The sequence below is a fragment of the Rhinolophus sinicus genome, chromosome 1, assembly GCF_057876585.1.
Source record: "Rhinolophus sinicus isolate RSI-liver-muscle chromosome 1, RSI-T2T, whole genome shotgun sequence".
NCBI lineage: Eukaryota > Metazoa > Chordata > Mammalia > Chiroptera > Rhinolophidae > Rhinolophus > Rhinolophus sinicus.
Genome location: NC_142501.1, coordinates 175,300,960 through 175,314,081, shown reverse-complemented (window position 1 = coordinate 175,314,081; position 13,122 = coordinate 175,300,960). Strand labels below are relative to the sequence as shown.

At 43.1% G+C, this 13,122-nt stretch overlaps 1 protein-coding gene across 2 annotated transcripts in view; it reads left to right on the top strand.

Annotated features, from left to right (window-relative positions):
- Window positions 1–12,650, top strand: part of UNC5C (unc-5 netrin receptor C) — a 370,467-nt gene extending 357,817 nt beyond the window's left edge. For both annotated transcript variants that reach the window (XM_019741125.3, XM_019741124.3), the window contains 2 exons: window positions 4,960–5,138; window positions 5,904–12,650. In XM_019741125.3, coding sequence (XP_019596684.1) covers window positions 4,960–5,138; window positions 5,904–6,069 — 345 coding nt within the window. In that variant the 3' untranslated portion in view covers window positions 6,070–12,650. The remainder of the gene's footprint in view (window positions 1–4,959; window positions 5,139–5,903) is intronic.
- The last annotated feature ends 472 nt before the right edge of the window (window positions 12,651–13,122 follow it).

Here is a 13,122-nt window from a genome sequence, read left to right as displayed (position 1 = left end):
ACGCCGGAGGAACAAAGGAAATACAACAAGTCAAATGGTTAGAAGGCAGCATCTCCTCCCGGGGCCTGGAGATAGCTCAGCTCTGTGCTGTTTGCTACGCCACAGAGCACAGGATTGTCGTATTTTAAAACTACAGCGGGACAGCACATGATTTAAAAGATTTCTTCTCTCTCTCGCTGTCTCATGCAAAATGACAAATGAAATGTCAGGATGTTCAGCATGTCTCCCTCCACATGTTGTATTTAAAGACTGCCTTCCTTAGCAAACCGAGGTAGGAAGAATGGCAGCCTCCACGATGCTCCATCCTTCTTTCCCACAGCCTGCGGAGGTTCGGTCATCATTTCCTCCTGTAGTTTCATGAGACTTTTGACTCATAAAACAACTTTAGTCACAGACCCCAGTGACATTCATAAGGAATGATCTCGGTGTCAGGGTGCCATGGCAACCGCCAGGCCTTCCTGAGGCGCAGGCCCTATCTCCCAGGCACACAGCACCACCCCTGCTGGCTCTGGAGGGTGTTTTCACTTTCTAGGCCCAGCAGGTCTGCAAAGTTCAATAACCACCCAGCTCCAGTGACAACAAAGGCTGCGGAATTTTGGAGGGGGCGAGGAGATCTGCTCCTTTGATGCTTGCTTTCTGTTCAGCGGGAATGTTTGCCGTGTGATGAAAAGGTGGATCAGATGCAGCCAAGAATGAAAAGATCTGTAGAGGGCTATTCCCTGCTAGGTCCTAGGTCCACCACCCCCTCATCCAGAAGAGACAGTTTTGCATAGTGTGATCCCAATTTAAGGACTTTCTTTCTTGTGCCATCATAGAGGAAAGATGATTTCTCTTGCAACTTGGCAGCAGTCAGCTCAGAGAGGCCAGCCTTTCAGTCCTGTTGGAGGCCTTTGCCCATGTGTGACAGACAAGCACATTTAACAGAGGGAGGGGCAGAAATGACTGGAGTCAGATGACTTTGGGGATTAAGGGGCACTCTGCTGCTTTTACTTCTGGGTCACTGAGTCCCACTGTCGTTGTTAGCATTTGAATGTGGTGCCTGCAGCCCCCAGAGGGGGCAAGTGTGGGGCTGGGTTTAGAGATAGGGAACGAGGCTCAGCTCTGAACACTTGGCTCTAGAGAGCCCTGAAACCCAGGTCCTCATCAAAAGCTCTGAGAAGGGGTTCACTGTGACTGATAAACCATAACCAAACAGAAAAGGCTGCATTGGTGATGTCTATTTTCTGCACAGGGCTCCTCTGTACGGGCACCTGGCAAGCTGGCGGGTGGGCTGGGGTTACAGTTCCAATGTCTTCTCCCCTGAGAATGAGCTGACTTGCCAGGAATGTGCAGCTCCCCCTCCCTGCAGCCACCCACCTCTCAGGGCACTCTCTGGCAGTCATTTATAAAGCGACATGGCCCTTGGCCTCTCTAGTCAGGAGGAGGACCTGTTGCCCCCCTCAAGGGAGACCAGGCTATGCTTGACATAGACCATGGTGATGTCAAGAGCCGGCCGATTGTTCCTCTCTGGATGCTTTGGCCGGAGATTCCTTAACTAGAAACAAAGCCTTTAGTCTCACAGAGATGCAGTTTAAGAATGAAAATGTCTGAAAATTATGGGCATGAATGCATCTCAAAATGTAAATGATAATAATACATTTTTTATTTTTATTTTTTAGAGGGATGGGGGGAGCTACCCACCACCACCAAGAGAAAAAATGGTGTAGAGAGAGAAACTTCTCTCTTCAGCCCTTCTATTTAGTTTTAGCTATGGGCAGAGCACTTATAACCCCTATTAACTATTGACACACAACACTTTGGTGTACACAGAGGCTAATATTAAAAATGTATAAAGTAGCGTCGCTCTGCTATAGCCAGCCCGTCTATTGACCTCTTCATTTTATTATAATCTGTTCAAAACAACCATTGGGAAAATCTAGTTTTTCTGACTTTAGGAAGAGTTGGAATATAGGGGTGAGGAGTTGATTCTACTGTGGAGTGAGGGATGAAAATGTGTGCCATCACCGTAGCAGCTGTTCGGTTAATGGTGAAAAATCATATGTTTAACTAAGGGACTCATAACATCAAAGACAGATGGTACCAGTATCATAAATGATTATTGTCATAAGCAGTCTGTGAGAGTAAACTCTACTTTTACCTGGAAATAAAGGAAAAACTAATAGCCACTGAAATTATTAGATGAAATCGAAATGTAAATGCAGAGGTATGTTCTTCTTTGACCTCCAAGGCTGTTGTCAGCCATCCGATATGCTCTTCTGTGCTTGCTTCATCCACACAGAAGTTAGCAGGCTTAGAAGCCAGGGCTGGAGACCCAGGTGAAGTGGTGGTGGTTCTGTATTCATTAGGAAAAGGATGACTACCTGGATATGTGAGCAGACCTCCCTGACAGCCAGGCCTACCTTTACCTGGCCTTTGTCTTCAGGATTTGATAGTGAGAAGAGCCATATATTCGCTTAGCCACATTGAGCTGGAGGGAAGCTCAACATACCACTCTGTGGGGTGGGTTTCTGTCAGAAACTGGTTTCTGCCCCTTTGTGTACTAAGAGGCAAATTTTCTCTCATTTTAGAAAATGTGAATTGAGTAGCTTCCATGTACAGGTCGCTGTGCTGAGTATCATAAGGGTTCTGAGGAAGACAAAAATACTCTCATCTCCAAGAAATTTGAGAAATCAAAGGAAGAAACACATAAATTATGACCAACATGAATAGGGCAGAAAGAGGACTGCAGAAGAACTGTGAAAAGTGCTGTAGGAGGTGTTCAAGTTGACGGCTTTGGATGCATTTGCTCAGGGGAGACTCGGAATATGCTTTTGATCTAGACTTTGAGGGGTTTGCTTGACAGAAATTAAGGGAAAGGGCAGAAAACTGCCAGAAGTAGAGCCTAAAAGCCAGGTGATAGAAATAGTGAGTGGTCCTGTCTGAGGCGAGTTTGAGTCATGTCAAGTCAACCAGAGAAAGACTAGGGTCTGATTGTCCAGTGGTGGGGGCATGTGGGTATGGGGCCCCTACTCCATGTCAGGCCTGGCTCTGAACTTTACAGACATCACCTCTGGGGTTTCATATCAGCTGACGAGGCAGATGGTACAGATATCCCCCAATGCCTGATTAAAAGTTAGGGTTCCCTTTGGTAGGAGGAACATGTAGTGTTTTTTAATAAGAGAGGGTGGAGGGAGAGGGAGGGGAGAGAAACATCAGCTTGGCGCTTTGGGAAGATCAGCGTGGTTGTGGGACGGATCACAGATATGCAGGAGTGAGTTCCTGTGTCCAAAACAAGGAAATCTGGGGACAGTGCTACACAAAGCACACCCCTCCCTGTTGGAACTTAACCTCCACTGCTAGCAAGGGCCAATCAGGGTGGGGTTGTATTAGGGGGACATGGTGGGTTTCCTTCTGAACCCTATTGTTATTGTCCAGACAAGAAACGAGCAGGACCTCAGCGTGGGTGATGGCACTAAGTTGTGGAAATACCATGTGATTTCTCTTCACCTCCACCTCCCCAACCCATATATAGATCGTTTTATGCCTAATGCAAGTGTTGGGCACTTGGGTTCAGACACCGCCAACATAAATCCATTGATAAACACCGACAGGTCCTCTCTGTAACTCTTCTGCTGCCCCTTGTTGAAGCCCTATGCCCTTGAGGTCAGGAGCTCTCTCCTCACGTGGAAGGAACTCTGTGCCTCTTGCAAGGAAAGATCTGCTGGTCGTGTCCTCATTCAGGGATGCCAACTCCCACTGTTGCTTCTGTGTTTCAGTCTTTTACATCCTGGCATGTGCTGCTGGAGTTAACACAAAGGAGCAAAATGGAATCCTGAAAGTCTCAGTTTGGATTTTGGGGCTAAATACTGTGATGGCAGCCAACACCACTGTGTATATTACGGCAAAAAATTTGTTTAGTTCTCATGTGCCCTGCAAGCCCCCAGAGGGACCCCGTGCAGTGGGATTACACAAGCCTAGCTGTGCACATTAGCTGTTTTGATCCTGTAATGCAGAACCCACTGTCAGTCAGCACTGGGACCAGACAGCAGCGACCCCTGCAGTGCAGGAGCAGCAAGTTTTGGGGGCTCTGGGCAGTGGTGGCACTGACCCCCTCTTCTGAGCACTCTTCGAGACACAGAGACTCCTTGGTGGCTGAAACTGTGTGTGGCTAGTTTATCCTCTAGCGACCAATTATGTACACCAAGGAGTTACCTGCTGAGAGAGAGAGAGAGAGAGAGAGAGAGAGAGAGAGAGAGAGAGAGAGAGAGAGAACGAACATTGAAAGTAGATTTCCTATTATTGCTTTAAAACTTCCCAGGCAACATTTGCTTTTGCTTTTCCAACCAGCAGAAGATCAAAAAATGATTAGGGTTTCTCCTGCAGATGAAATTCAGATTTTGCATTTGTGCTGTTTTATGAGCTGAAACTATTCTAAGAGCCAATTTATGGTTTTCTCTACTAAAATTAGATTTGAAAAAAATACGGTGTACAGCAATTGGAGGATGCCATTAGCAGCTTGCCCTAAGGCAATATACTGTGTTCACCATTTTCTTTAAGAAATTAGTCTTAATTTGATATCATTTAGAGGAGAGCTGTGTTCCATTTCATTCAACAAAAGCAGAACCGAGCCATCTTCTGCAGAGGTTAGAGCAAGAATTTACTTGGGCATTTACCTAGGGCATTTTCCTCAGGGTCGGACAGCTTCTAGAAGTTCTGAACTTTCAACCTTCTAATCTCAGATCTGTTCACCCATAAATCCAAAGCTATGCAAAGTGAGCTCAAAATGTACCTCTTGCTCTCAGCCAGGTTACAGATAGCTAATCACAACTTTCAGCCAGGAAGAAGCCATTCTTACTAGGAAGAATAATAGCACCCATTCTCTTCTTATCGCTCAAAGCAAGGCATTATGGTGATTGCTTCGATAGGGATTGCTTTTGTCTTCAGAAATAATGCTGTGTTGTTCCTGTGCCTGAACCACAGGAACCTACTGGCATTGATTTGCCTCTGCTGGATCCAGCAAGCACCATCACCACCATGACAGGACCCAGTGCTTTCAGTATCCCTCCCCCTATCCGGCAGAAGCTCTGTAGCAGCCTGGACGCCCCACAGACTAGAGGTCATGACTGGAGGATGTTGGCCCATAAGCTAAACTTGGACAGGTAAGTATGGCCAGGCTCCAGCATTAGTTTCTGTTAAACATAGGGCTCTAAGCTGATAACTTGTAGACATAGGGCAGCATCCCTTTTTTTTTTCCATCCATACATCTATTTACTTTTCATTCTGCAAACATGTATTAAGCTTCTTCTTTGTTTCTTGTACTGTGGGCTTGCAAATGCATTGTTGAGAGACATTCTGGGCTTATCTGTAGTTTATAAGCATCAAGTTTTGTGATCCACTTTACAAAGCTGATGGGCTAAACCCCCCTAAGTAATATATGCACTTGCTGAAGTAATTATTGCTCCCCATCTCCTGTTGAGCCAGATCTAATGCTGGATAAATCACTGATATGCAAAACACAGCATTGATATTCAGTTATAAAGAGATGTCAGGAGCTTCTTCTTTGTAAAATGTTGCCATCACTACCAAGCAAAAGACATGTCATGACCTGCCAAAGATGATCAGAGCCTGGGCTGGAAAGAAAACATGTCTTTTGATTTCCTGTTTAGGATATGACCCATACACATCTTGTCTCTTAAATTATCTTACTCAGAGTTGAGGTTAACAAAGTTAAACATCACGTCTCCGGTCTAGGGCTGATCTAATTAAGTATGGGCTAGTTCTTCAGGATGGCTCATTGTAAACCACAGTTTCTCAAGTGGGACCTGGATATGTTAAAGGCAAACAGAAAGGGTTAGCAAGAACTAAAGAGAAAAACAGATCTGTAAACCACGCCATTCAGCACATTTTCCCATTCCCAATTACAGGTACTTGAATTACTTTGCTACCAAATCAAGCCCAACTGGCGTAATCCTGGATCTTTGGGAAGCACAGAACTTCCCGGATGGAAACCTGAGCATGCTGGCAGCTGTCTTGGAAGAAATGGGAAGACATGAAACAGTAGTGTCTTTAGCAGCAGAAGGACAGTATTGACCCATGCAGGGACTGACAATAAGGCCAAGAATGCACCGGGAGTCTGTGGCCATCCCGGGGATCCCAGCTGAGAAGGAAATCTAGACTAGACCAATGAGCTTCACAGGCAAGATGGCAGCGGGAGAGAGAAGCAAAACAGATGCAACTGATATACACGCCCACTTTACTCGGACATCATCACAAACGTTAAGAACAACTGTATACATTTGTACTTTGAATTTAGAAACCAACCTAATTTTCTTCTTTGTTGGGCTGTATGCTGTGTGGTACAGGATCTTACAGTTTCCTAGGAAACGCTTTTTATCGCTATCCAGATATATGGATAAACTTTCTTAACAAACCCAATTTCTACAAATGTTGTTTACATCACATTGGACAGGGATGCAGACACTGTCCATGGCTCGTTCTATTTTTGTTTAAATCATTTGAAGTTGAAGCTGGGGACGGTTTGTTGTGTCTAATTCAGATTAGTAATTTACCGAGAAATCAGACTTTTGCTACAAATCATGTGCATCAAGTGTCTCAGATAATCCTCCCATCAGTGTTCTGTTTCTAGAACTTGTAGAACCAGTGTTACTGTTTGTATCAGGGAAGTGGAGAGGAGTAATTAACTGAGGCTCCTTATTGCTTGAGGACACCCATCCAATACCCTCTGGGAAAAAGCTGCAGCATTGCAGGAAAGACAGTGATTCATGTTCAACCACACAAACAAGCATTTCTTCACAACGTATGTTTGTAATATGCAATTTGAAGTGTTTTCTTTTTTAAAGTATCATTATTATCATTATTATTATTGATGAGTATTTACAAGTATTCTAGTAAAAGGAGTTTCTTTTAATTTCTGTTTTTGTTAGCAGTACTGCTAGTATTTAGGTATTGACTAGACCTGCCTGATCTTCTCACATAACAAGGTGGGCGTGGTCACCAGTTTAATTAAACAGGCATTGCTTCCTTGACCTTTCATCTTTTCCCCATCATTCTGCCCCAGAAAGGTAGTAAATGCACACTGGCTTTGTCAGTCTGTTTCTGCTTGCTCAGGCATGGTCTTTCTCCTCTCAGTCTTGTCATGAGATGCATTCTCTATTCAAATTCACATAATATTGGGGTCACAGGGCCCCACACTGAATCCCCTCAGTACTCTAACTACCTTAGAGGCAGTGTGGTTGGCAGAACAGCCTCTGAACTGGTAATCAGGAAACCAGTTCTCATTCTGGGTTTGTCGTTACCTAGCTGTGCTATCTTGGGAAAGTCATTTAACCTTACTAGACTTCAGTGTCCTCACCTGTAAAACGAAGGGGTGGGACTACATAATCTCAAGGTTTCAAATGCTGGACATCCACTCCAGTCTCATTCATCACTGTGAAGACCAAAATGGACTCAGAGCTGGATAATTTAAAGACCCATAAAAGCTAGTCACTTGCCCACACTGCGTTATGCCTTCCAAATAGTTCTGACTTGGAAGATAATTATTCTAACCTGTACCATATTTGTTATGCTTTCAAGTCTTGTCTTTGCGTCATCGCATTATGTTGTTCACCAAGAGACGGCATCCCTTTATTATCACTTTCTTTCCTCTCTTGGGACCACTTGCCTCCCTGCTTAGTTGCAAATTATGTTCTATTATTGTCTTCATAAAAATATTTTAAATTAAAAAAACAATTTAACTGAAAAATAGTTAATCCACAGACTACTTTGTCTAAACTATGACATTTCCTTAGGACTATCACAGGCTCCTCGATTTAACACATGGACTCAAATCACTCAGCAGGTGGGGAACAGAGAGTCAACAGCCCAGCAGCCAAACCAAGATTGAAAAACAAGGACCCATGTGTATGAAGCAAAACCTTCAAAACATGGTTATGGTTTACTTTGGGGCTAGAGGTATCCAGGTTGCTGCGTGGATTTTAATTAGAAACAATTTCATACATTTTCTTTACTTCCACATGTATTTCCTCCCCTATTTTGGTGACTTCTAGATATTTCCATGTTCCTCCATCCTCATCGTTGAGAAAATATTGATGCCTTAGTATGGAGCCTTTTCTTCCAGACCTTCATTTTCTGTTTTAGGCATTTATTCTAAATCTGTCTCTTTCTCGCCCCCACCCCCACCCCACCTCCCACACTATATATAAAAATATGCTACAGTTATCATGAAAGGGAAAGATTGCACTAGTAAACAAATTCAGTGGGTAATGTTTGTACCAATGCATATTTGACCAAAAGATAGTAAAAGTGTATCCTACAGAAAAAAGAAAATAAATAAATAGATTATTTGTTTTTAAAGGAGGAGAAAAGAGAGCTATTGTCCACTGCAGCATCTTGAAATAACTTCTGAAGATTGCTCACCATTACTGGTTGTCATCTGTGGAAATCAAGAATTAGAAATCTGAAGGACGCGCAAAGGAATGTCCATGCCTAGTGAAAAGTAGAAGCAAGAAAATATGTGGCTATCCAAATAAATCAATTCAGAACTTGAGCTAGAAAAAAAGTCACTAAAAAGTCATCAACACAGAAATATTGAACATAGCAAGAACTATATTATCAAAGCCACTGAGGGCCTTTGGGGTTCATTTCAAACACTTCGTATTTTTTGTTCAACCTCCCAGCACCAGAAACAGCAAGAGTGGTTGATTACCTTATAAGCAAGGTACTTAACTGTCATAGAACGCTGTTATGTTCCCTATCAAGAGAATGGCAACCTCATGCATACAACACACCATGTCAAATAATTTTCACTGTGAATTCTGATTTCCTTCTTCTTTGGAGTAGAGTAATAGCTGTTAGATGGCTCTCAGACGTGTAAGGTCCATACCCAACAGTTCATTTCATAGGGAGCCACTTCATCAACCATTCCATGTTACACATCCTGCCTTTCATGGCTAGGGCTTCTGTAGAGCTTGTGAGGAAAGACTGGCTTCATTTGGAAGGGAAAACCTATCACTTGTGTGTGGTGCCATCTAGTGGTGTGTAACGCAATCTACCCTGAGTTGAATATAAAAACTAAAAGTTTGGCAAAGGGAATGCATACCTGCAGAGTGAATAGGACGTTTATGACAAATCATTGTGGGGAAATTTTCACTTCAAATAAGTTTTCTTATTCCCACATGTTGTTCACTTAAGTTACCCATATCGAAAATTACATGTCATTATGAGCCTCGTACGTCATCAACTCATTCGTACACGACATGTCTCAACTTGGTTTTTAGTAATAGAAATACACAAAAATCTATACGAAACGTTTTTCATTGGGCTTTATATGTTTTAAATCTCCTTATTTCTGGTTCTCTAATACTTATTTTTGGAAATGTAAGAAGCATCCACTTGGAAAGAAATAAGTTTTATATATGCAAATGAGAAGGCTATGTCTAAGGAAGTAAAAAAATATGGTTTGTAATCAAGGAAAAGAAAGAGGCTTCCTCTCTTCTGAATTTGGGGATCTCAAGGCAGCGGTTTCATCCAGTTTCATTTTCTTTTTTCCACATTCATTCAGATTTCCTTAAAGTGCTCTGGAAGGAACAGAAGTTGGATTCTGAATTGATAACTGGGCATAAAGTGATGCCCAACACGTAACACCAAGGTCCTCACAGCTGACAGCCTTTGCACACACAGCATAAATACCACGTGGACCCCTACCTTACACAGAAAAACCCATTCTCATGTGAGTAGTTTACTGACATGTTCTTCCAAGGCAGGACAATATTCTGCGTGAGGTGCCCAATATTAAACTGCATAATCATTAGCCATTTTCATACATACTATCATTTTGTAGATTTTAATCTCGCAAGTCTCAAATAGGAGAGCCATTCTTTAGGAAGATATCACGGAGACTGAGTTCAGGATACTCTGGAAACCACACATTCAAATAATATTTTTGAAAGGTATTTCTCCTATAAGATATCTAAAGGTAAGCATTCAGACAGTAGAATCAAAACTTTTTACTTTTTTTGGAGAGGAGCAAACCGGCTCTTATCCTATATATCCTTACCTGTGTCTGTGTCAGGGACACAGCAGCTGTGCTCTCTGTCCACTTGCTCTCTGTCATCAATGTATGAGGAAGGGAGCCAGTAAGGTGATCACTGTCTCCCCAGAATTCACAAGCCTTTGCCTCTATGAGGTCTGCCCCCATGGGGTCAAGGAAATGAAAACCATTTAAAGACCTGTAAGAGAGTGTACAGAAGGTGGAAAAGTTTACTTGTGGAATTACCAGCCTTCAGATTGAAAGTGAGCTTTAGCTTTTGCTCTTTGCACTAGTTATCAGTTTCACTTAGAAGATCTCAGTGCAAACCCAATGCTGATGAGAGAAAATACAACCATGAGAACAGCTGAAATGAAATTGGGTTTTGTCCATCTTCTTTGGAAAGAGGAGATTTTGTGAATAAGAATGTCTTCGCTTAAAGCCGATTATTTACAAAGATGATAATGGTCAATGAGCATTAGAATTTATAGATCCAATAAAGGAAATATTTTTATTATTATCTCAAGGTAATAATTTTTTTTTTTTAAACCTTTCGAGTGCCTCATAGGACCAACTATTACACTTTGGGTTGCTTTTTTGTATGTATTTTTTTTAACTTTACTGAGCTAATGTTGACTGAAATTCTTAGAACTTTGCCTCTGTGCAATGAAGTGCTGTTTCTCTACCCTAAGAAATCTATTTGTATAATCTCTGGCTGTACTTAACACTTTGAAAGATTTCCCTTGTATCTCTCAAAAATTTTTTTAATGGAGTAAGTCATAAGGGGAATAAAAATATTGTAGCCAATGTTAGCTTAAACTTGTGTCCATACAGGTCAGGTAACCAAATGGAGTCAAAAATATTTCCAGAATTCATGACTGAAAACCTGCTACTTTTGAAAAGTAGGGAGATGGCCTTGTATATCACTGGGTGGGTTTTCTCTACAGACTAAGTCTAACCATGAATTTCCTGATCCTTTACTTTTATCAGCCTTATGGTTACCCCCATTTTCAGAAATTCTATCTTAAAAATTTGTCTTCAGAAAAGTTCATGGCTCCCAGATTTTCCAGTGGGCTTATCACCTCCTTGTATTGATCTGTGGTGGGATATTAATGGGTTCATTCAACCAAATGCAATATACGTCCCAGACCTACTTTAGCATGGTTAAGGAAGGTATCACCAGGACAACAGACAGGGATTCCACGAATGGACTAGCACAGAAAGCCAAGCCAGTATAAGAGGCTATTTCCCATCCTGTTGTCCACTAGACTCTTGAGTACTGATGAGATCTGTCCAGAGATCTTCTGGAATCCCAAGTCAGGATTCCCTGCTGAATGTCTTGAGAGTCGTAGCCCATCAGTTGTAGAGTAGAAAACAAGGAAGCTGCCTTGAGATACCATCAGCTGCCCACCAGCCAAAGCATTCACTACTATATACCAGCCTCTCCGTGTGCCATTTCAGATTTGTGCCTCAGCAAAATTAACTCTCAAGGCCATGACACCACACAGTCTCTCTCTGATATGCCTAAATCCTATGTGTCATCATCCTTCAATTCCAAAGGCCCACCACAATTGGCACTGTTAGACCTGCTGTTGAACTTGATGGCACTTAGCCGGGGAAATGACCCTGGAGTTCAGAATTGTAGGTAGGTTTTGCTGATGAGCAACCTAAGGGAGACGATCCCTTGGCCTCTGAACCTCAGCATAGCAGTGAGGCAACACCCCACAATCATGACCTGAACTATGTTCTCCACGTTTAAATAAACCTGTTGTGGAATGGCATAAAAGAGCAAGAAATCTACAGCCAGTGGAAAATGCCTTTGCCCTTTTATATTCGTAAGGTCTCTGACGACACCTGCTCATGTAAGGTTAAAACGCAAATGGATATTCCTCCAGGCCTTGGGGGAGAGAGAGGACAGCAATCAGGACGAGGTGGACACGTGTTTTGCGATTAGCGTTCTCCTTTCATTTGTTCCCAGACCTTGTATTGGTAGAGAAGCCCTCACCCTCGGGACAGGGAGCATGTCGCCCAGCTGCAGGGAGTGTGCTCACCCCATGTGTGCCGGATGCCACAGGGCTGTGTGTGTTCACTAGGTTTAATGTTGTGCTGTGATACGTTGGTGACTTTCCTCTTTGCTCTTTCTAAAGAAGACAACCTATGTTTGTCCGAGGAAAAGTCCCAGCAGTCTGTGCTGAAGAGCCTGTGTCATCCACCCCGCTGTTCACTTTGGAACTGTTCAACTGTAGAAATGTCAGATGGAGGTTTTGTGCTTTGTCCCTTTCCTTTTTTTAAAACCCAACAATACAACATTGGCTTTTCAGCTATGGAACACCTGTTGTTGTGGAATTCCCTCTTGCTATATCTTCTATGCAATTCCTTTTCTAGAAAAACCCTGGTGGAGGAGGAGAGCTCCCTGGGCAGCCTGCCCGCCACGTCGCTGTGTGGCAGAGGTGAGGGGGTACCAGCTCTGGGTGTGCCTCTGCTCTCTCCCTGGCTGCCGCTCCCCATTTTCCTGCAGTCCCCTTGGTTTGTAAATTGCCTGCATTTATTCTGCCAGCCAACATGTACAAAATGTAAGAAAGAATTTTTAAACAGGTAATAAATTATATTTATAAGCAATGGAGAATGCTGCCTCCCTCATTTCTTCCTAGCAAGGCCTCCTCCATGTGAAGGGCCACATGTTTCTTCAGTAGAACACACAGCTCTTGGATTCTGCATCGATGGCAATCACCACCTCCCCCAGGCACAGGATGAGGTTCTAGAACGGTGCTTCTCAAGCCTTTCTGTATATTGCAATCACTTGAGGAGCTTTAAAAAATACTAGTGCCTGGGTCCCACGCCCAGAGATTCTGATTTCATGGTTCTGGGGTGTAGTCTGGGCCGTGAGGGTTTTTAAAGCTCCCAGGTGATACTAATAAACAATTTAGGGGGAAAACCAGAGTCTTAGAACTGCTGCATTAGATGCCCCAGGCAGCTTGTGACTAAAGAAAGTATGAGGTCCCACCCTCAGAGATCTGATTTTAAATGAAGCTTGCAAACCACTGCACTAATAGGTGGGATATGAAAGGGGAACCCAGTAACACAGGATGCTCAGGGCT